This window comes from Lacerta agilis, chromosome 1 (genome assembly GCF_009819535.1).
Source record: "Lacerta agilis isolate rLacAgi1 chromosome 1, rLacAgi1.pri, whole genome shotgun sequence".
Classification (NCBI taxonomy): domain Eukaryota; kingdom Metazoa; phylum Chordata; class Lepidosauria; order Squamata; family Lacertidae; genus Lacerta; species Lacerta agilis.
The window spans coordinates 122,922,242-122,947,057 of NC_046312.1; the positions used below are offsets into that span (position 1 = coordinate 122,922,242).

At 41.1% G+C, this 24,816-nt stretch overlaps 1 protein-coding gene across 4 annotated transcripts in view; it reads right to left on the minus strand.

Moving 5' to 3' along the window:
* Nucleotides 1-10,104: 10,104 nt before the first annotated feature.
* Nucleotides 10,105-24,816, minus strand: part of FAM126B (family with sequence similarity 126 member B) — a 47,916-nt gene continuing 33,204 nt past the window's right edge. For 3 of the 4 annotated variants that reach the window (XM_033169536.1, XM_033169527.1, XM_033169545.1), the window contains exons 11-13: nt 22,771-22,930; nt 21,337-21,504; nt 10,105-16,271 (exon numbers count right to left, since the gene is read on the minus strand). In XM_033169536.1, coding sequence (XP_033025427.1) covers nt 15,673-16,271; nt 21,337-21,504; nt 22,771-22,930 — 927 coding nt within the window. In that variant the 3' untranslated portion in view covers nt 10,105-15,672. The remainder of the gene's footprint in view (nt 16,272-21,336; nt 21,505-22,770; nt 22,931-24,816) is intronic. The other variant, XM_033169554.1, reaches the window with a different exon arrangement.

Genomic DNA, 24,816 nt, shown 5'->3' on the forward strand with positions numbered 1-24,816 from the left:
TTCACAAAATTGAGACGGTGAAGATCAGTAAAGTACTGCAGAAACGAACAGTGCATGATTAAACTACACTTTGCAACAAAATGGAGAGAGCCAATGAGAAGCACCAACACACTGTTCCTAAAATAAGTCACTAAAATAAGTCCCACTAGAACTCTGGGAAGAATTCAACATAGTGTCATGGCAACAGCATACCTCAGTTTAACAAACACTCCTCTCCCCCCCTGTGCTGTTCTGGGATTTCTCCTTACCACCACCCTGCAACCAATTTGAAGGTGTTGACATTAGGGGAGGAGAAAAGCCCCACTGCGCGAGCAGGAGTCCTTTGTGTATGAACTATCATGTTCAGTGTAATCCTAGCCATGTCTACTCAGAAATTAAGTCCTACATTCCCCAGGTAAGTGGGTTAAGATTGCAGCCTGACGTAGCCGGTGTTAGGACACAAGTACCTGGATTCTTGTTCTAAGACTAACAGCCATGACCCTCACAACCTGATTCATTCAATTCAAGGCTGCAATCCTATGTACTGTAGGCACATCTACCTGGACTAGGAGTAAAGGTAAAATGTAAAGTTAAATGAACCCTGGACAGTTAAGTCCAGTCAAAGGCAACTATGGGGTTGCAGCACTCATCTCGCTTTGAGGCTGAGGGAGCCGCCGTTTGCCCACAGACAGCTTTTCGGGTCATGTGGCCAGCATGACTAAACGGCTTCTGGTGCAACGGAACACCGTGATGGAAACCAAAGCGCACAGAAACGCCGTTTACAGTCCCACTGCTGCGATACCTATTTAGAGCAACTGGAGCTCACTCCGTTGCGGAGGTTCGAACCGCAGACCTTCTGATCGGCAAGGCCAAGAGGCTCTGGTTTAGACCACAGTGCCAGTAAATACCGCTGACCTCTGAGAGTTATTCTGCTTATACATTAATGGCAGGGAGCTATGAACACCAGAAATTAAGGGTCACTTAACTCCGCAGGATTCGTTTCCCAGCAGACATGTTTGCGATTACCTTGAAAGTGTATACAAATATTTAAGCCCAATACTGTATACTGTGAAATAAACCCACAGGAACTAACGTAACCACTAAAAAGCTGCAGTCCTGAGGCAATTCACAGGGCAGCTGAATTCAGCTGCACTTATGCTACATCCCCCGCGCCGGTCAACATGACGATTTGGGGAAGACAAACCTTGCACTGGCCCACTGGGACTTTAACAAAGCAAAGCAAAGCATAGCATAGCAAAACACAACAAAACACTAGTCCTCATGAACTTGAGTCTGCCTTCCTGCCCTCCCTTTGAGACACACAAAGTAATTCTGCCAAGGTCTACTCTACTCGGAAGCAAGGCTTGTTCGAATTCAAAGGGGCCAGCGGGGCTTACTCTCAGGTAAAGTACACAGGTAAAAGGTACACCCAGAGCGCGCCAACCCCTTTCCACACGAGGATTCCATTGCCCCCTCAGAAGCCACGTGACCGAGCCCAACGCGCGGCGCATGCGGGGACTCGCCACCCACCGTTGGCCCCGCCCAGAGCCCCCCGTTAAAACTCACAGAGGCGAATAAACAAGAACGGACCCACGCGCAGCCGGAACTAGCCCTCTACTTCCCGCGCCGTCCGCCGGGACAACGGCCCCGCCCATCTCCCTTCTGATAGGCCGGGGCCGGTCTGGCCGCCGCCTTCCCATGATAGGGAAAACCTAACGCTCGGGTTTGCGATTGGGTTCCCGTTCCTTAGAGCCGATTGGTTCCCCTTCCCTTCCCTCCGCCCGTGAGGAAGGCGCTGTTGTGAGGCGAACGAAAAAGCGCAGGGAGTCTGCGCGGACTAGTGGCGCCCAGACAAGGCCTCAGGCGGAGTTCAGCCTCCGTGGCAGCTCGTCCCCCCTTAACAAGGCCTGCAGTGACAAACTGCGAAGCGGGTTCGGGTCAAGCAAGCCTCTGGGCCTTTTTTATTATTAAATTCACAAGGCGGCTTACTGTATGAAAGCGCAGAAATACACAACGTAATAACAAACAAAACAACCCCACCACCACCACCTCGCCCCAGTTTAAAAGGCCACCGGTTTAAATAGGCAAAGGCCTGGTTATCAGGAAACGTTTTCGCCTGACGCTTAAAATGGTCAAAACAAAATCGAAAATTCTTTCTAGTAGCACCTTAGAGACCAACTGAGTTAGTTGCTGGTATGAGCTTTCGTGTGCATGCACACTTCTTCAGATACACTGAAACAGAAGTCACCAGATCCTTAAATATAGTGGGGGAGTGGGGAGGGGTATTACTCAGAAGGGTGGTGGGAATGGGTGATAGGCTGATAAGTGTGGAAAACCTGTTGACGACTCTAAACGGCTGCAATTAGTCTTGCAGGGAAAGGCAAGGGGTGAGATGGCTAAAGATAGCTTTGTTATGTATAATGAGATAAGAATCCAATGTCTTTGTTCAAACCAGGTTTCTCCATGGTTTTAAGTTTGGTGATTAGTTGCAATTCAGCCACTTCTCTTTCCAGTCTATTTCTGAAATTTCTTTGTATTAAGACAGCTACTTTGAGATCTTTTATAGAATGTCCTGGGAGATTGAAGTGTTCTCCTACTGGTTTCTCTGTCTTGTGATTCCTGATATCAGATTTATGTCCATTTATCCTTTGGCGTAGGGTTTGGCCTGTTTGTCCAATATAGAGAGCTGAAGGGCACTGTTGGCATTTGATTGCATACACAATGTTGGAAGATGAGCAATTAAATAGTCCTGAGATGGTGTGTTTGATGTTGTTGGGACCAGTAATGGTGTTATCCGGGTTTATGTGGCAGCAAAGTTGGCATCTGGGTTTATTGCAGGCTCTGGTACCAGTGTCCATGTTGAGTCCTGTTTTTGTATTATTGTGGGTGAGGAGCTGTTTGAGATTGGGTGGCTGTTTGTAGGCGATGAAGGGTCTTCCTCCCAGAGCTTGAGAAAGAGAACTGTCATTGTCTAGGAGAGGTTGTAGATCTCTGATGATGCGTTGGTGTCAGGAGACTGACAGGCCGGGGGGGGGGGAAGCATGTGACAAATGGGGAGCCACATTTCATTGTTGTTGTTGTTGTTGTTGTTGTTGTTGTTATTCCATCAACCCTTGAAGTGTTTAAAGTGAAACCCTTAGCACAGGAATGGGAACCGAATCGCAAACAGTCTTGCGATTTACTCACAGTATAAACAAACGGGCAGTGATCCACCCATTGTGACAAAAAGACTGGCAGTGATCTATCCAAAGTTGTGGAGCTTTTTTAGGAAGCCAAAGTTGCATGGGCAACTTTGGCCCCCCCAGAAGCCAGCTGCCCCCCCCCCAAGCAAAAATGATCGGCGTCCGTCGCCGGGCGAGAGGAGCCGCAGCCCGCTGGGACCGGATCACTGGCTCGCTGGCTGGCCGGGGCTCCACGCTCCTTACCGGCGGCTCTTGGGCTCTGTTGGGAAAGTTGCCGCGGCCGCACGAGCGCCTTAAACCCGCCTCCCAGCAAGACGGAGCAGCCCGGAGGGTGGAGACTCAGAGCCGGACCTCTCCTCCGTCCCGCCCCCATGGGAGGCGACGGGAACCGAGGCTCCGGTGCCTCTGAGCCAAGTGCAGAGCGCCTCTTCCTCCCAACCGCCAGCAACCCCCACAGCAAAACCTTCTGGGATCGGCGGGGCGGCGGGGGGATATTCTTAGACGTTGGCTGGGTCCCCGTCTGTTGGCTGCTTCTCCGTTCGGAGTCAAGAAGAGAAACCAGGGCGCCTCCGAGCATGTGCAGAGTGCATTTCTGTTCCCGCTGGGCAGTAAGTTCACAGCAAGACCCAAATGATGGTGGTGGTGCGAATGTAAACTTCGCGGGCAGGGCCTCAGAATGACGAGGAGATGTCTACCGACTCTACCGACCGAGCAGAAAAGCAGCCCAAGTTTTTTTCGGGGGGGGGGGTCAGCATCTCTCCTGCACGTGTCAAGGTTCACGGGGTAGCTAAAGGCATTTTGGATATGTATGAAGCCTCTTTGGAAAGGGGCAGTTTCAGGTACTGCTGGGGACAGAGGGAAAGCGGGGCATCTGGCCAGCTCTGTTGGGAACGGGGGATGGCTAACTACATCAGCATTAATGTTGGTTTCTTGTTCATTCAAAAGTGGCAATCTTTAAAGGAAGGTGCTGTTTTGTGTTTCAGCACAAGATGGCAGCGCTTACCAAGAACTATTTAAAAACTCGCTTGAATTACAAATAAGTGTTTTTTTTAAAAAAAAAATTGTTCCGTGTCCATAGCACTTTGATTTTCTGCTGGTTGAAATTATAGCAAATACAAGGGTGTCCAAAAAAATCCTATTTGGAGCAAATATCTAATCTGTTCAAAATTGTGCTAGAAAGCTTGAAACGTGGACCCATTTCCAATGTCCTTAAGAGATGCTTTCCCGACAGCTGCAAATCAGCACACTAAAAATAAAAAATTGTCCAGTAGCACCTTACCAAGGTACTTCAGATATTTCAGGTATCTGAAGAAGTGTGCATGCACACGAAAGCTTATACCCAGAACAAACTTAGTTGGTCTCTAAGGTGCTACTGGACAATTTTTAATTTGACTGCGTCAGACCAACACAGCTACCTACCTGAATCCACATTAAAAATAGCCTATTTTTAAACTAGATGATGTTGTTGTTGTTCAGTCGTTCAGTTGTGTCTGACTCTTTGTGACCCCATGGACCAGAGCACGCCAGGCACGCCTATCTTTCACTGCTCCCACAGTTTGGCCAAACTCATGCCAGTCGCTTCGAGAACACTCTCCAGGCATCTTTAAGGCTGTTCGCTTGCTGCAGCCTTAAAATGCGGCGCCGCGCGGCTCCGGTGCCAGTCGGAAGGGGCGCCGGCCGATCGCGCCCGCCATCTTGGGTGGGCGGGCGCGATCGGCCGGCACCCCTTCCGACCGGCACCGGAGCCGCAACGCGCCACGTTTTAAGGCTGCGGCGGCTCCGGTGCCGGTCAGAAGGGGCGACGGCCGATCGCGCCCGCCAAGATGATGGGCGCAATCGGCCGACGCCCTGGACTTCCCCCCCCCCCATAGGAACGCATTAATTAAATTTCTGCAAGACGAAAAGTCTTGCGGAACGAATTAATTTCGTCTTGCGAGGCACCACTGTATAATAACTTTTATTAATGTACCAAGCAAACAAGGCCACATGTCTGAAGCAGCAGGACTGACACCATTTTTTGACTCCCAGCTGGCCAAGTGTTTTCTCTGCCAGGAGGGAGAAGGTGAGCAGCCCTCTGCCTGAGTGCCAGATGATGGGCCATTTCCCTCACAATGGAGGGCCAGCCAGGGCAGGAAACCTTTTGTTTTGCAGAAATGTGTGTCTGGAAGGGGTCAAGGAGGGATGGCACAGGTGTGAGAATTCTCAGGTTACCTCCTCTGACCCTCCCAATTTGTGATGTAATTCTGATGTATGTATGATGTATGGAGCGGTGGTCTTGAGCTGGAGGGCGGCAATTTCAAAAGTCTATATAGGAGCTTGCGCTCCATTGTTCTAGGTCTTTTGCCTGCAAAACACCCTGTTGCAACAGCGATAATAAAGACTTTACTTCTCAATCTTCTCTGGTTGGCCTCTGTTATATTCTCCTACTGATGGAGAACCTAAAAGGGCTCTTGTATACCCCATAAGGGAATAAGGGCAGATTTTTTCTTACATCAAACTGACAAAAAATTATCACACAACATGGGGTTAATGTGTCCCAGAAATCACCTATGTCAAAATCTACCTGTATAATGTTTCAGGTGACCAGTGGTTTTTAGCAAATAAAAATGTGACTGACAAGGGAAGCGATTTGTTATGTTCGGTTATGCGGTCACCCCCTTAAGGCAGTAGACATCCTTATCTCACACCTCCAGGGAAAGTATCCAGATATTAGATACAGGCAATGACCGATTTATGTACATTCAATATGTGCATGACTGTGCACACACACACACACCATGGTGACCCAGAAATGGCCAGAAAAGGGGGCAGAATCGGCTTGTGCATGCTCTGCTGTCACATACAATGACTTAGAATGCATATTGAGGGTTGGCTCCTACTTGCTTTGCAGTTGGGAACAGCTGTTGACTCAGCAACAGTAGATAAAAGTGACAGGCTGTAAAATGTGGGTGTGGATTAATAGTATATAACACATGGGATGGATCTACACACACGAAAACAAACTCTATAGATAAGTCAGAAATTATATTGTTATAACAAAAGAGAAAAATGCTATGTAAACATTGCTTAGATTATTATTATTATTAGCTATCTAGTGCCATCTCTGGCAAAATTTCAGGGTTCTTTATAGCCCAAACCTTTGGGACTCCCCCAGCAAGTACACATGGCCACTGCAATGATGGCTTTTAAGCCAATTTTAAAGATGCTTCTCCTAGCTTTTTAATTCTGATTCCCGAAGTGTTTTTAAAAAATTTACTGGCTTTTTATTTGATATATAAGCCACCTTACGAAGATCGTGCCACAAGAAGGCAGGATATACATATATTTACTTCATGCTGTAGAGGACAAAATTCTGAGTGAAAGCCTGCTTGAGCAGGATAGAAATATGCTTAGGCTGAAATTATAATTTGACATCTGAATTGCTTCTGTTAAAAATGTTGCTCTGATAAAAAGTGCCTTCTGGATTATGCATCAGTGTTTTTAAGCTCCCTGTCTTTCAGCTTGTCTGTTTTCATGATGGTTGAATGCAAATAGTCAAAACCCTCTAATCCTAAATGAAGGAAGGTGACATACTAATACACTTATTTTTGACAGAGTATTTGAATTTCTTTAACTTGGTGAATTTTGTTTTTAAACCATAGCGTTCACATATATTTGAATTAGCACATTGTGAGATGACAAGTTTTACACACATTGTATGTCCATGGACTGCAAAAAGATCAAACTTATCCATCCTTAAAGAAATCAGCCCTGGAAGGACAGATCCTGAAGTTGAGGCTCCAGTACTTTGGCCACCTCATGAGAAGATAAGACTCCCTAGAAAAGACCCTGATGTTGGGAAAGATGGAGGGCACAAGGAGAAGGGGACGACAGAGGATGAGATGGTTGGACAGTGCTCTTGAAGCGACTGGCATGAGTTTGGCCAAACTGCGGGAGGCAGTGAAAGATAGGCGTGCCTGGCGTGCTCTGGTCCATGGGGTCACAAAGAGTCGGACACGACTGAACAACAACAAATGTCTGAATCAGTTACAATCTTTCTCTCTGCACATTACCTTTCCATGGAACAGCAAATTCTGCAGCGAGAGATAAAAATACACTTGTCACTGTGTTCCACCAGTTTTGAGGGATCGGCTTAAGAGCAAAAAGTATTTCTGAATGGCCAATGAAAGACCTGGAGTTGCCATATGTCCAGAATTTCCCAGACATAACCAGAATACCACAGTCAAAAGCAGTGTCTGGGGAAATCCGATGTCGGTAGTGTCATTTTTGCTGGTTTCCCTCAAAATAGCTAAAAAATGTCCTATTTCTTTGCGATTTTTCAAAAAAAAACAACCTCAAGAGCTTTGGGCAATTTTTTTTATTAAAAAAAAAAAGCTCAACAAAAGAAAAGCTCTCTTTGCAGCGGCTTCTCTTCATTCCAAGGGATGTAAAGCAAAATTGGGGAAGAAATACAACAGTGCCACATTTTTCCAGAAACAGCACAATATTTATTTAAACATCTTTATATATTTATATATATATCTTTTCTGCATTGCAGATTTTTTCAATTTTATACACCTCTATTTACAATGATTTAAAATATTCTCTCTCTGGCAGGTATTTACAAGATCAACATTTCACATTTTAACAACAGTCAACAGCATTAACCAGATTCAGTAAGACAGTTAAGATAATGGTTTACATGCACCAATATAATGATCTTAAAACATGTCATCTGAGTTCTGTTAATACAAGCTATTCACAGGTTCCAGTTTAGGGTCCCCAACACCGTAAAGACTGCATTTATTACATACGCATTTTGATTAGCATTTCACCAGCACCAGATTCTGAACGTTTTGGGAGTTATACCAACATGCATGTCCATGCTGGTGGAACATTAACATAATTCAAGTCTTTCTGCCAAATAGTTTTTGTTTACAGTAAGCAGGGTATTTGCTGCCTATGCTCCTTTTGCAAACGAGGTAAAACAGGTTACATAATGCCGAAAGAGTAAAAAATCCTTCAAAAATCTTAGTTCAGAAGTAAACCTTTGTATGAGAGAAAATAAAGGGGGGAGGCTTTCGATAGCTAAACATTATACAACAGCTTTTAAAATGATTGCAATTCCTGCAGATAATAAGATTCAAACGATTAATGGTAAATTGGGTGTTCCTATTACAAAGATAAAAAATTCAAAATAAAATAAAAAAATTCCTTCCAGTAGCACCTTAGTTGGTCTCTAAGGTGCTACTGGAAGGATTTTATTTTATTTTTTATTTTGTTTTGATTATGGCAGACCAACATGGCTACCTACCTGTAATTAAAAATTCAGTGACAACTCCTTTTGCAACTTGTTAAATAATAATAGAAGTCCCGCCCCAATTGAGACTTCCGTGTAACTTATAGTTTGGAAGCTGCTTTCCAAATCACAGCCAGAACAAAATTACTAATGCCCTTCTCACAAATTTCTACACTAATGGTGAGACATTGTAGAAAGTATTTTTACAAGGGAACAGTTCTCTCCCTCCCTCCCTCTCTGTCACACACACGCTCAAACATTCATGACTATTTTTTATGAACTCCCCCCCCCCATAATCCTTAAATCAACAGGTTAAAAAAGATACACACATTCATTATAAATAAAATTTCAAGTCAAAGAGAAAGTTGGGTAAACTCAGTGAAACATAGTATTTTTTTTTTTACTTTCTCCAATTTCAAGTCCTGCTAAATTTTGTTTTATAAAGACTTGGGAGTAATTGTTGAACTAGGTGGGCTGTTAACTGCAGGAGTTCTTATTCAGTGCCAGAAAAGGAAGAATATTGGTCCCATCTGAAATAAAGCACCAAAAAGTGTTCTACTGTCGTTTTATCTGGTACCGACATATAATTCAATGTTTAATTATTTTAATTCTTCAACATCTAGCACGAGATAACTGTTTTGAAGTCATCTTTTAAAACAAATGACAAAAGCAGAAATATACCAACGTTCCACTGTGCTCACTAAAATATATCTACCTTGCAAATTAAGTTATGAAAATGAAACAGCTTATTAACACAACTGACTTTGTTAAGAAATATGCAAAATGATCAACTATTCCTAAGCACTTTGTCTAACATTACTTTTGGGAAAGGACAGTAGGCCAATTCTGAGAACTCTGCTTTAAACGTTAGTCTACTGAAGACTGGACACATTTTTAACACAAATTCTTCAGGAATTTACAAAAACACACACAAAAAGTTATACCCCAAACCCTGCACCCATCTGCGATATTATATTTTCTACTTCTAAATATGACTACATAACCTATTGTGATTTGTGCAATTCCAAGCCTCAGTCCTGATAACCACATGGAATTTCAGTAAATATATATTTAAAATGGCTATTATCTACATAGTTTGCCCCTGCGTTTTTAAAAATTGTGATTCTGGAGTTAGCTTGGAATTTACAAATGATGAAAATGACTAAACATACATACACAAACACCATGCTCTCTGGAATTCTTCAAGTTTGATGAATACATTCTGCTCCACCAAACCTAGGCACACCCCCCCCCAAAAAAATATATATTTTAGGGCAGAGCACTGATTACTCAATTTACTTGCTGCACATAAAGTTAAAATACTAAATAGAATTATAAACAGTGACTGCAATCCAACACCTGTAAAAATAATTCTGAGAGCCCAAGCAGAGTTTAGATTAGTTTGCTTCAAAATAGCACACGGTTGTAAAAGCTAAAGTTTCAAATGTGGCTTACTGAATGGCATCAGGTGGTGTCAGTTTTGAGTGTGGTATTTTTTAAGAGTTAGAAATTAAATTCACAAGCACTTGAGTGATTCTAAATTATCTTTGGATCCCAAACAACAAAAAGTAACAAGCTTCGTATTAATAATCGCAGTAGGACAATCTGGACAATTTTCAAATCAGTAAGTGATCTAGTTCCATTGACTCAACATGGTGCTAAGTACCTTGATGTCCGTTAGATACAAGAATGCTTTACTTTCTCTAGATTTATCTGTTTTAATATTTATCTGTATAAAACAAACTAGATAAGATTTGTTAAAACTGTTGGAATGAAGCAGATTAACTGGGAATTAACCCAAGCAGAGGTTTGCAAAAATAAATTGAGCCTATAGGCATTAGTTTATTTAACGTATTTAATACTAGATAATGTATCAACTCAACAGTATTTGGCATGGACTGAATATTCCCAGCTTATATTTTGAGTACTAAAGGCAGTTTATAATCGCAGTGTTTTCCATCTTCCTGTCTAAACCTATAAGATGTTAAGAAACAAAACATCTGAAATTATAATTTTATCCAATTTTTTTTATTTATTTTTTTAGGTTTGGCCATTCTTTCAGTATGTTTGACAATCTGTCTAACATCCTGAACTGTTTATTGTTGCAGTGTGTGAGTTCAGAAGGGGAAATCATCTTAGCTTAAAACCATGGCCAGAGGGGTAGCTTTCCCTACCCTAAAATGAGTACTTTCAAACCTAATTTTAATCAATCTTTTAACTTACAGGTAAACACTAATAAAAATGAAAAGGCAAACCTTAACTTTTTTTGGAGGCAAGAAAATATTACGGTTATATTTACATATTGCATACAAACAACTGAGGCAATCGATTGTCAACACATGACAAATGTACCTATTTGCATACACTCATCCAATAAGGGGGTGACCAGTCCTTCACCCCTGCAACTCTACTGTTCACAAAATAGTGCAAATAAAATTGTTTGAAAACATTGTGATTTTCCTTACTTCAATGGCAAAATATTTGAACTTGCCAAGCTTAAATCTAGGAAGAGAAACAAGATAATTAGAGCATCTGCTATATGTATCAGACACTAACTAAATTTGCAAAACCTACATTAATACATATCCACTGTGATACAAATTCATCACTTCCATATGGAACTTTAGTTTCACGCTGATAATCACTTTAAGAACTGAACCGAAGTCCTGCCCTTAAGTTGCACTCTTCAGATGTACAATAATACACTTTCATTCTCAATATAGTGCTTAACATTGTTTGATATCTAGCCACTACATCTCACACTGTTGACTGCAGCATGAAACGATAGCTCCCTTACCCAATATCCAAACATAACTAAAATAAGTCTGTTTGCAATTGTATGTTCACCTTTCCTCATACATAAATCATGGGCAAAATTAAAAGCAGGATATTATTTAATTGTGGGACTGTTCAAAAGTAACGTTATTCCACCCTAGAGGTTTGCAAGTGAAAATTGTTGCATTGAACTATGATCCTAACCTCTCCAGCTCAGAGATTTTTCCTGCAAAATCTCACATGAACATCACATTTTCAACTAACATATGTCCTGCTCACATTCCTCCACAAGGTACCTTCAGTTTAAACACAAGATGTTAAAGTGTAAAACCACACTCTAAAAAGCAGAAGCTGTGACAATAACAGTAATTATGGGGAAAGGGCTTTAAATGAAAATACTGTTTTTGTCACGAGTTATTAGGAAGTGACTAAAAATACGCTGTAAACAGCTCGTAAGGCAAATGATAAATCAGAGTTCATTTGACAACTCTGGCCTTTCCACATCAATTCAATGCTGTATCATTTCAGTTCAATTCATTTCTTGAGAAAGCACAGTGGCTCAATGAAGACCTAGTATTTCTCTAGTCTCTTAAGATGATTAAAATATTGGGAGCTCCCTTGGGGTCACATGCTCTTGGCTCCTTCCCTGTGTCCTCCTTCCTTTTCAACATGTTGTTAGCATAGTGTCTGTGTCAAGTTGAATGCTCACCCCAAGTCAGGCTTTAAGCCAGCAACTGAAAGCTAGTGTTTGACTCTCTGTATACTTTTGGTATTGTATTAATATTTCTAAAATACATTATAGATACTCAAAACACTCCCGAGAACTAGTGTGCCACCAAATCCAGAAATAAACGAAAGTGGGTGGGATTTTAGCAGAAAGGAGGAGGAGAGCGTGCAAAAGTCAAGGTGCTAAGAGGAAAGGAGCACACTTGGGCTAACTCCCAGTATCAAACATGGGGTTTTTTTAAAAAAATGAGTGGGGAGGGGAGAGGTGTTACATCTATATTGAGCCAGTACTTAAAATCCCTTAAGCACCAGACAGTACAGGTTTTCGATAGAACTTTGGAACACCATAGCATGGAGCAGCACATACACCAACAGATGCTCCAACAGCATCAACATGGACCCGTTAAAATGACTGCTTGATACCAGCAGGTGACACACAAACACACACCGTTAAGAAAAGACGCCCAGCAGCATTTATCTGTTACAGAACATACCATAAAGATCCTTGGGGGACAAGGAAAGCATACCACTTGAACCCACAATATTGGGAAAGTGCATATTAAAACAGGGATAGAATCTGAACTGCGTCAAAAGAGGACAATAAAAGGAATTTAAGAAGAAGAGCAGCAAGCAAATATTAGATTTATGCCAGAAGGCACTAAAAACAAAAGAACCAAGTACAAGATGTTTCTACTGCACAACAAAAAAAAGAACCAATTTGGGTTTCAGCAGCCTTATCTGAGACAGCCTCCATCCCACACACAAACATTATATATAATTTATTATTTTTTTGTAATTTTAATGTGCTGAAGATACACAACATCTTTTGGTTTTCTTTTTAATAAGCAATAAAGATTTATTGTTAAACACATTCAAACCTGATAGCAGGACTACCACCCATTGGGATGTATAATACGCATTTCTGCACTTTGTGTACATGCCATTACAAATCAGAATAGGCTGGCGCGTTCTTCCAAAACTCGTTTGAACATCTCACTTCCGTGTCTTTCAGAAAGAAAAAGTACAAACAACCGATTTGGTCCTCAGCACACGTCAGCCAAGGGAAGGGGATAGGATGCTTTTTTGAACTCCAATTCCCATCAGCCTCAGCCAACATAACCAATGATCAGGGACGATGGGAACAATAGTCAAAAGCAGCTGAAAAAGCTCAGGTCCCCCAGCCCTGCTTTACAATAATGTAAATTTCCCCTCTTTTGACTAAGATTCTCTTTTTGGCTTCATTTGTGTAGACTACATAGAGTGGGATCCTAAAAGGTACTTGAGATGTGCCTATGAGCTTGGTCATACCCAGTGGTTTTTATTTTTAAATTTCCAGTATAATTGCAACCAGAGCTATCGCCACCATGGTCGTGATTCACAATTTTCTTTTAAAAGCTCCCTCCATTTGAAACATGGTTTGACAGTCGGCATGGTGAGTTGTTGTTTACCAAACCCAAAGCCTAAGGAACTAGTCATGCAGCCTTTGGGGACCTGGCTATAGTTTCTGCTATTTGTTTTTTTAAAGGAAATGTTTCTATAGAACAATAATTGAGAGTGGATCCCACCAGTATGCTAGAAAATTAAGAGGTGTGACCAGGCTCCTTCACCAGTCTATGGAACATAAGCACTTTCTGAAGTATACCTTCTAGATGTTTCCTATAATGACTGACTTCAGAGCCAAAAGAAGTCTAGTCGACACCTTACACACTGTTTAGTTATTACTTTGGATATTTATTAGTTGCATTTAATCACAAGTGAACCTTCCTGAGTTTCAATTATACAGGATTGGATTCAAACTAATTTAGTTGAACTCAGGTCTGAGGGAAATCAAGGTAATAGCTTTGTCATTAAAGGTCCCACTGCTTTGAATGGGAAACTAAGTGTAAATAACTTTCTCTAAATCCATCCCTTAGTATGTAATGGTTCAACATTAGTTTAGCTTCAGTAAGAACCCTTTACAGAACTGCTATAACTCTTACAGCAATGGTACAAAACAACATTGCTATTAGGTAGGCTAGGTCCTTTTGAAAAAGTGGAATTTTAAAAGTTATGAGTCAGGGAAGCAAGAGAGCAGCAGAACTGGAAGTTGTCAATTATATTTAAAAATTTGTTTTCATTTATTTAGCAGAGTAATGGCACTTTGTAGTTCTAAATATCATAGTCTTTATTCTCTCTAAAAATAACCTATTGTTTCTACTCCTCCCAACCTTCCTCTCCAATGTAATGAACCCAAAATGCCAGAGTTGGGAGACAGAACTTAACAGCTTTTTCTTAAGATTCATAACCTGCACATTTCCAGATCAATGTACAAGGGATAAAAGGGCAAAATTCCCCCTTATGCTGTTGATGTATACACAAGACTGTCCAAAACATGATGAATACTTTTCTTTAGAATAAGAAATGCAATTTAAAGCAGTGATCTACAGCGTAAACGCCAAATATTGCCCACACACCAGTCACATGCATTCAAAATTAGTTTCAATTATACGAGTTCCCAGATTATTAGAGGGAAGAGGATTCCACCTCTCCCCTTACATTAGCTAGATGAAATAGTCACAACTGCAATAGATTAATCAAAATATAGGCAGTGAATTGTTACCCTTCTGGGAGATAGGACTGCCAAAAAACCCATTGTTTGGGCAAAGGTTTTAAGAGGACTCAGTCACCTATGTTTCCTGCAGCCACTGGCTCTGTTCCTGGCATATCTTTCTGGAGAACATTCTGTATTTACCGCAGATTTCCGAGTCTATTCTGTGACTAAATTTAGTCACACCACAGCAAGCAGCCTCTCTTCATCTGCAGTTTCTTGTTCATTTCAAAGAATATCAACTTACAAAAATAGCTTCTTTTAAAAGGAGCAGTGCTGGGCAAGCCTGTGTGCTCCTTTTCTACTTCTCACTTATTTTGAACATAATTCATCTTTCATGAAGTCCTGGCATATAGGCAAATCAACCCTGTGTCCTGGACGGGGAAGACATGTAACATGAAATATGGCTACAACGCCATTAAAAGTGCATTGTAACCTACACTGTCTACTTACAGCCCACTCTTTCTGAGGAGGCAACCACTTGAAAACGTGCATGTCTCAATTGCTGAACGTGAAGTGTTTGGGGAGGAAGAATAGAGGATGGTAGAGAGGGAGGACTGCTCTCATTTTCATGACAAAGTGCATTCAGACAGCCACCAGGAGCAATGGCAGCGTTTCCCTCCCTTGGAATTGATTGCACTCACTCAGAGGTCCAAAGTCCTATTAGAATCTCTGAGGCACTCCTGGTTCTAAGAGACAAAAAGTCACAGTCCAGTAGTCTTTGCAGAACTGTAGATTGAGAAAGCTAACCCGTTTCTATTTCTCAAAAAAAAAAAGCCAAAGCTTCATTTTCATAGGGATCACATTCACCATTTCCTCCGATCTTCTCAAAACTCACAGTGTTGAAATGGGACTGATCAGCCTACAATGGATTGCACATCACCCAAGGAGAAAGGAAGGCATGGAAAAGGCATAAAGTACATCTTATACTTGCTTCACAACAACATTTAGGGAGGGCAAGGGTAGGGGGGGGGGATTGGAACATGAGGTTTTATTGCTGTTTCAGTACAAAATATAGTATGACATCTAAAATGAATTGAACAAGATCACAAAAGCCAGGATTTTCACACTATAGGATGATGGTTGCTGTTGTTGCTCAACGAGGAATTGGGCAAAAGGGGGAAAGTAGAGGAAGGACAACGAAGTTAAACCTGGGATATGAGTTGCATATTGAAACTTGGGGATCGGGACTGCTTGGTCAGAGGAGCTCCTGGCGAGATGACATCTTTGCCATTTCCAGCTTGGCCTAAGCGGTCCTCCTGTAGACTAATGGTTGAAAACCGATTGGTGTTGCCAGCTGCTAAGTTAGTAACACCCTCACCGCCAACACCAACTCCTGAACCCCCTTGACTGCCATTCACATAGTCAAATGATTTACTGGAAGAAGCACTAGCAGTCCGAATCAGGCTCACACTATTGGCTTTTGGCACCACCTGCCCAGCAGGCAGGCTCAGGTGTTTCTTTGTAGGAGTCATTTCAATTGCATCTGTATTGAGGTCAATAGACTGGTTCAGGTACTGCTTACGGGCAGATTCTCGAGGGCTCTCCATGGATTTGGTAGGTGTAGAAATCTCCTTATCCTTGGCTGAACGCCCACTCACTCCTTTCCTTAAGCTGCCCCTTTGTGATGTGGATGAAAGTTTGGCTCCAACTGGCTGGCTGCTCAGGGATGCCCCAGATGAAAATCCTTCATCAGCATCATTAAGATTCACAGATTCTTCTCTTCCATTGACACCCTCACCATCTAAAAACCCAAAAGAAATCAGATTGAGAAACGAAACCATCATGGTACAAATTTTACAACATTTCTACGACAGCACCTAGAACATTTCTTCACAAATTTGTGTTTTATTCTGTGACTTAACTCCCCTAATAAACATGGTTAGGATTGAAAACACAATATATATTTTTTTCTGTCAAAGCCCAGAAGATCCATACAGGGCTGAAGTCTTAAAACACACTTACTCGTGAGGGATTACTTCTGAGTAAACATTATTAGTTCTGGGTGGCTACAATTTCCTACAAATTACGTTCCATTGATAATATTCTGCATCCTACTTACATTTTCAATGGTTATGGCCAAACTAGACATGCAGTGGGCATAATTGCATTTAACATGTCTATTTTCCCTTCTAAATAGCAGTTTTGAGGGGCCAAATGGGATTCAGACCAAGGCACACAGGAAGAGGGGGGTTCAATCCTTCCCTTCTCCATAGTCACAATGAAAATCACCATCGCATCAAAGCTTCCATGAGTGCATACAGAAGCATCCCCTCCAGAGGAAGCATCAGCTTTCAGTGGGAAGGGAGTTTCTTAGAAGGACAAACTAGACACAAGAAGTACAATCACACATTTACCAGCACACCTAGTTTGGCCCTTATACGCTACTACCAATACAATACAGCACTTTTACCCAAGTTATCAAAGTCCTTCATGTAATATTCCTGACCTTAGAATTGTTTCTTATATCAATGACACTGTAGTGCTACTTCCAACACATAAGCATCTAAAAATGGAATGTGAAGATGAAGGTACATACCGGTAACCAGCTTAGACAGGTACCAACACTTTGACATACCCAGTGCAGCCTGGCAATATCTGCTTCTCTCTCTCTCTCTCTCTCTCTCTCTCTCTCTCGGCTACCGGTAGCTATAAATTCATTTATTAGATAGGATACAGGAAGTCACTGGCTCCGTATGTCAAGATTGAACTGAACAGATCCACACCTCCTGGACCATTGTAGGAGTCAGAACAAACCTTTGCACTCAGTTCTGAAATTTCCAGCCATGTTCCTGGTACAATCAGTTCTTATGAGGTGGTCCAAGAGCTGCCTTGAACATTTTCAAGGTAACAACTGTTCCAAGCATCTAGAAAACCTGCCTCCTGCCAGGACCCACAGCAACCCCACTGAAGATGAGGTGGCAGATGCCTCCAGGACTGGGAGGGCATACTGAAATACCGTTTCTTCCAGAGACATTGTACAGGTAAAGAGCTGACTGTCCTTATAGGACTTATGTGTTGAAGGAATGTTTTGGTGCCATTAATATAAGAATGCATGCTACGTGTTTTGCTTCTGTGAATTTTAGTGAGTTTTTTTTTTTTTATAAAAAAAAGGAAACAAAAGCAAAATGACATGGATTAGATGCTGACTAGCCAGTTTATCCCCTGTATTCATTCTTCCTGAAAGCAATATTATAGTTCCAGATGTGCGTGACTTAAGGTAGAATCTCACTATACTGTCGTTTCTATGAAAGTGCCGTTGTAAATACTTTTATGGGGCTACTGCTAAACACAGGGCGCGTAGCTTTTCAAAGCTACTTGACTCGCTACATGATTTGCCTGTTGTGCCAACACTAAGTGCTGGAAACATGCAGCACTGGCATGAAACCTCCATTTGAGGCAATCCACATGATGAGCAGTTTTCCACTGTCAATGCTATAAGTGTGGAATTAGTGCCATATGGAAGCATCTCCAGCCTCATCTCCTTCTAGGTGGGTAATAAGAAGAATTGCCACCTTTGGGAGCATTCCTGCATCATCCATACTGTAGTATCCTTCTGTAGCTGATGTTGTAGCTTCTAATCCACTAACTGGAAATCACTGCCCTAACTCAATTTTCATAATTATGCAACGCTCCTCATTTTTATCAAGTGGTTCCTAATATATCCTGTCTTTCATCTCTTCTCCTCAGTAAGATTACCATATTGGCAGATTTTTAAATCTAGTATTAAATTCAACTGTCAAGGAAAACACAACATTTTACACACTGAAGGGGTATTTTCTGTTCTTTTCTAAGCAGAATTTATTCAACTCGTCTTTATAAATATTAACATAACATTGCCCTGCGAAACGCAACAAAATTAGAAAGCAGCCTGTCGCACATTTCCATACAATGCTTCCCAATATATCAAAGACAACATTTAAAGAAAACAAGTCACTCTGCACATGGTATTATTTACACGTACAAATACAAAAGCCATTTAATACATACCTAGAACAGAACACCCTGAAAACAAAAGCACCCCTTTATCAGACGCAACATTTACATTCTTTGAGATCATCATGCAAAGCCAGATGATAGTGCATTTGGTTGAAGAGCAGCAGCTGCCACCAACACCACCTCTCTCAATCCTTTCTTATTCTAATGGATAGTGTAAAAGTTGCATGGAGAAGCTCCAGAACTGCATGGCCAAAGTTCTCCATGAGTGCAACTGAAGTCCCGTGATAATTTTGCAAAGGAATCAAAATTAAATGGTTTGAACCTGCAAGATGGCAGACCTGCAACAATAATTGAGGAAGACACTGTGAAGTATCCATTCTGCTCGGAGAAAAGAGTCAAGAGAGGCTCGGCGGGAGCTTTTGGGAGGCCACCACCATGCAGAGGCCCAAGCAGCTCAGCAGTGCTCAAGAGTGAAAAACAGACAAGACAACATGCAGGGTAGTACCTTTCAAACCAGATCCCAGACACTCCAGTGAGGTTTCTGAGCAATTTGCTTAACTAAGTTACTATTCAACAATATCCACCCTCCTACTTCCTTTCTGGACTCAATCAAAACAAGGAAGCCAAGGGAAATGCACAGCTTTCTTCTCCCACAGAAAATGAAAAACAAAAGTTCTTTAACAAAGCCTAGATAGGCAGCAAAATGTCTGTCACAACAATAAAACAAAAAAAATCAGAAGCATGTACCAGGGGACAGTTTTTGTCATACTAAAATATAGTTTTATTTTTGACTCTCCACATTATCACCTTCTGGCTTTTTTGCCCAATGGCCACAAACCACTAACCAAAACCTGCTGCCAATATCACACCTTTCCATACAGACATTACTATTCCACTTCTTGTTAACTTGCAGTACAGTGGTACCTCAGTTTTCAAACGTAATGCACATTCCGGAAGACCGTTCGAGTTCTGGAACGTTGGAAAGCCGGAAACTCAATAGCTGACAGCTAGGCCTCAGGATCTTGTACTTGTATATTTAACTTCCAAGGCTTGTTCAAAAATTGAACCATTTGCTTCCAGGTTTACGGCGTTCGAACACCGAAATGTTCGTCAACGGAGACGTTTGAAAGCCAAGCTACCACTGTATATGAAAACTGACATAGCTTTATTTCACAAAAAAACCAAGTCTTCCACCTACCACTCTTCATAATTAAAAACGTGGAATATTAGAAATTAGCATAGCCAAGAAACAGTATTTACTAATTGTATTTTTTGCAAGAATAACATCATCAATAAAAATCACAAAAATGAAAACTCACATTACAAACAGGATTTATTTATTTTTACCCAATTCCAAACCTGCATCACAATTTTCACCCCATAACATCACTGCAAAAACAGCTTTGCTCAGCCTGAAGAAAAAAGCCAACCTCAAGTTTTCTCTGTTTGGAGCCGTGCTCCAATATTCTTCCCTCCATTTGCCATTAACCATGCTAGGGTGATGCACACTCCAAATAAAAAGTCACGCGGTACAACACTGAAGGTCTTTAAAAATAAGACGTGTTTTTAAAAATGTGAGTGCCACATACTTAGCGACCATTTTTCAAAAGAAGATACTCAGCATGTGAGGATTTCTCAGCATCCTTCTGGCCATGCACATGCAATGTTTTAGTTAGTACAACAACAAAAAACAGACCAGTTGGGACAAATGGAGAAAGGTTGAGGCTCTTATTTACTGAGCATGCTCAAACTCATTCTGCACCACGAGCTAATTCTAAAATTGCTTAACACTTCCATAATTTTCTACTGATGCCTAAGGTCTTGTCTCTCCTTTACATTTGATGCAACAAAACATTAACTCTAGAAGTATTTTGAATGTTAACCTTCCTTACGAAAACTGCAACGCATGTGCAGGACATAGCCTGCAAGTACAATGTCACAAAAGATATGACTTGAGTCATCAGCCATGCCAAAAAGGCTGCACCAAATATAGAAAGGGGTCTCACAGAAACAGGTTCAGAGGACCTGAGGAATAGCAAAATGTATCCATATAACTGTACAGCAAATTAAGCATCCCTCCATCAGGACCAAAGGGACTGTAGACTGATCATATGAACTGCATAACAAGAGAACCTCTTCCTTCAAGAGGACAAGATAATATTTTGTCCAAATAAAAAGGCACTAATGGCCTGAAGGATACCACTGTATTAGGCTATATTTTTTCACAAAGATTAGGCTGCACCTAACAGGACAACCTGGTATGAGACACAATCTCATAACTAGAATTTAATTCAGTTTTAGGACATAGCTGGTCACTCACACAGTTCTCATGAGCAGAAGATTAAAACAATCAAGCAAACTGGAAACAGAGCAAGTGAAGTGTTATGCAAAAGATGCTTGACGAGAGAAAAAAAAACTTTAGAAATTTGTTTAATTAAATATTTTCTTAACTGGTATCGGGGTAAAATAAAAATTGCATACCCTAAATGGATTCCAGATTTACAAAATGATTTTGGCCTATTTACTTGGTGCATTCACTTATTCTGATTATTCTGATTATTATTGAGTTAACATGCTCAGTAACAGGGTGTTTCCAAGCAATCCCAAAGTTATCGTGTGTGGTGCTTTGCCTTATTTTAGCCATGCCAAGCTAAGTGTCACAAAGAGGTCTGAGTTGCATAGTACTAGAAAAGTTAGTTCCAAACCTGGTGCTAAGCATAAAAGGGATATGTGTATTAGAAGCGGAAGAGAATACACCTTGGGATAGTGGAAACACACTCCAGAATGAAAAGGATTTCTGCTTGGGGATAAGGAGCAAGGATCCTTCTCCAGCAACTGCCTTACTGACTTCTGCCTCATCTCTGTCCTACCCTCTGTTGTGGCTGTTGCCAGGTTGGGCTCCGGTGAGCCATGCTCAGGGGTCCTGAGCACCAGCACGTCCCCCTCTTGCTTGCGTTTGATCCCTAGGTCTGTGGAGCCGTGTAGGATCGGAGATCCGGGAATGCTCAAGTCAGCATCGCTTGAGAAGTCAAAGCCATCTGGGATTCAACATATAATATTTTAGTGCTTTTCTACTCTTTCCCTAAACATTCCACCCCAGGCAGGGAAACGAAGGTTTTGCATAGACATGGAACACAACAATAATGCCATCTGCACTTTACTAGGCAGACAGCAGCTGGACACCATATAAATAGACATGCTGTAGACAAAGAGACCAGCATACAACATATCACTGATAAGGACACACATGACCAAGGATTTGCGAAATGGTAATACTGGTTTTAGGGTCAGGAAACCAGAAGAGAAAGAAACACCAGAGTATCAGCAGAAGGAAGCTTAATGGAGAGAAGAATTCCATTTTTAAAGTTTGCCTGTTATGCCTTTCTACTCTAATATATGTAACAATAAAAGCATTAAAATGATGCAATTTGAAAATAAACACAATTCTAAAATAAACATGATGCCCTGCCTGCACAAAAAGTAATTATAATAGATTTATTTCGTAAATTTCAACTTCATGTTTGTTTTAGAACCAGTCTAAATTAATTAGGAAGCTGCTCATCATTAAGAATAATGAGAAAAGTCCAAAACTGGCTCAACACACAAACTGGCATTCACCAACAAGGTTTTCTTTTTCCTTCAAGTTTAGGGCCTGAAAATATAGTTCTGGGGACAGTACATATTATATAAACTTGGTGAAAGTTCTATCTAAGCTTCTTAGTATTTCTTAAATGCCAGTCATAAATTTTGTCAACAAAAACCATATTAGTTTTATACAGTAGTTACGAATCCTCTCTGTCCAAGCTCTATTATTATTTTGACACTGCTTCTCTTTTTTCAAATTTTTTACATTCCAAAATTGCACTCCTGGAATTTGAAACATCCAAAATTCCTAATTTTCAGAGCTACTATGTGGCTGCATACTACAAACTGCAAATGAGCATATTTTCAAGCCACAGGAGTATGTTTTGGACAGTTTAAGAGATATGATCCAACCTACAGAATATGGAAAAGGATGTCAAAACTTCATTATGTTCTAGCCCTGCAAAAACAAATAAATCTGTACCATAGGATACCACTTAAATCACTTAAACCCTTCTAGGTTCCCCAGAACATAAAGTAAGGATACTGACCTCCTTACAGGATATCATGATTAAATGTTTACACATGCAGTGGACAGAAATTGATCACAACTATGTATATTGCAGAAACCAATGTTAACATTCACGCTCAGAGACCAGTTTGTAGCAATGGAGGTGAATAATGCTATGCTACATTAATAGCTTAACACCGGAAAGAATTACCTTCTCTTCTCCAGCGATGTCGACGGATTGAAGCTGTTGTAATGGCAGTCCGAGAAATCCTCGGCACAGTTGGAGTAACCTCCACCTTCAACACCTTCTGTCCTCCTTGAGATGCATCAGGAGCATCAAAGGGCAATGAATTCTTCATAGCATTTGCAACCTATGGCAACAGTAAAATGCTGTACAAATTTGCTCTCAACAAGTGGATTAACACCCCCCAAAACAGAACAAACTGGAAAAAGAGCCAAGAGCATTACAGTGGTGCCCCGCTAGACGAAAATAATTCGTTCTGCGAGTATTTTCGTCTAGCGGGTTTTTCGTCTAGCGAAGCGGCAATGCAAACCGCGGTTTTCGCCAGATGAAAAAAAAGTTTTTTTCGTCTTGCGAGGCAGCCCCATAGACAAATTCGTCTTGCGGGGCAGCCTTCCGCTAGACGAATGCGTTCGTCTAGCGAGTTTTTCGTCTAGCGAGGCGTTCGTCTAGCGGGGCACCACTGTATATAAATTTAACTGCAATCCCAGGACACTCAAATCTATTTCTTAAATAAGAGAAAATCACAGAAGGAAGACAGTTCTAAAAGAAAAGAAAATTCCATAATAAAGTAGTTTAGGAGAAAACTGACAAGTGTCTGACATGAGGATGGTATTACTCCTATTAGTATTAAATGAGACAAATCAATCAAGAACTGCACAAGTTACTTTTCTGTTGGGCTCATTGTTTAGTCAGAAACAAGAGCTGAATTGAAACATAAATCCACCTACAAGTTTTATAGCATAGCTGGTCTCAGAAACAGGCCAGCAGTAGGTTAATTTTTTTCAGTTAAATTTTCAATCTAGTATTGCATTTAGTCATCCCCTAAAAGAAATCATGGTTCCAATAATTCACCAGGTAAGAGGCATTATGGTGTTCAGAAGCATGCAATTAAATGTTCCAGCCAATAACATTTCATAAAATAAGCTATGAAATCAAATCTATTCAGAAGATGAAAATTGCATTTCTTTTCTGCCTATAAATGAGCCCACAGTACTCCGCTGCAAAATGGCTAGTACTTAAATGCTATATAACACACACACACACACACACACACATTTATTTGAGTTAGTTTTTAGACTGCTGCATGAGTATCAGACTTCAATATTATTATGTTTACCTTTTAGGAAGTACATCCTGAACTGGCTCTCTGCCTCTAATCTTTACAGAAATCAGCAACTAACAGCCCTGGCTCAAATCTGTTGCCCCATGGCTCAATTCTCTGTGAATGTCATTTCTGAAGGCAGCCCTGTACTGTATAGGGGAGTTTTTAATGTTGGATGTCTTACTGTGTTTTAATTTGTCGGAAGCCACCCAGAATGGCTGGGGCAACCCAGTCAGATGGGTGGCTTATAAAGAAATGGTTGTTGCTGTGGTTATGTTCTTTTTCTACATTCACAGACAAAGGTGCAGATCCCTTGTTTCGTTACCAGTTTTATTTTTATTTATGTCTAGTTGAGGCCAAGTACTTCCGCAGCTTTTATCGTTCAATATTCATATGTCATCTGCCAAAGGGTATACGCAGAGAGACCATTCCTTAGTCCAATCAATTAATATACAGAGTCACATATATAAAAACCAGGAGGGCGAAAATAGAACTTTATAGCATGATTGGGAACTGAAGCAGAAATTACATCAAAAGGAGAAAACAAGACAAGGTGGAATCACGAAAGATATAAACTATGGCTTACCATTCCAATATCTAATCTTTTGGAGCTCTATTTTTTCAGCTACTGCCAACACAAGTTAATATACTGTTAACCAACTAGAACAGCCTTCTTCAGCCTTTGCAGGCGCTTTGGACTATAACTCCCATGATTCCTAGCCTGCATGGCCAATGCTCAAGGATGTTGGGAGTTACAGTCTAACAGGACATGGCGGGGACTAGATTGGGGAGTCATCAAATTAACTACCGATCCACAGTTGCTTTAGTCTTGTTTTCCTTAAATAGCAAGGCAAACTCATTTTGAAAACATGAGAGCTAGGAGAAATGGGAAGTGGAAAAACACTATCTGT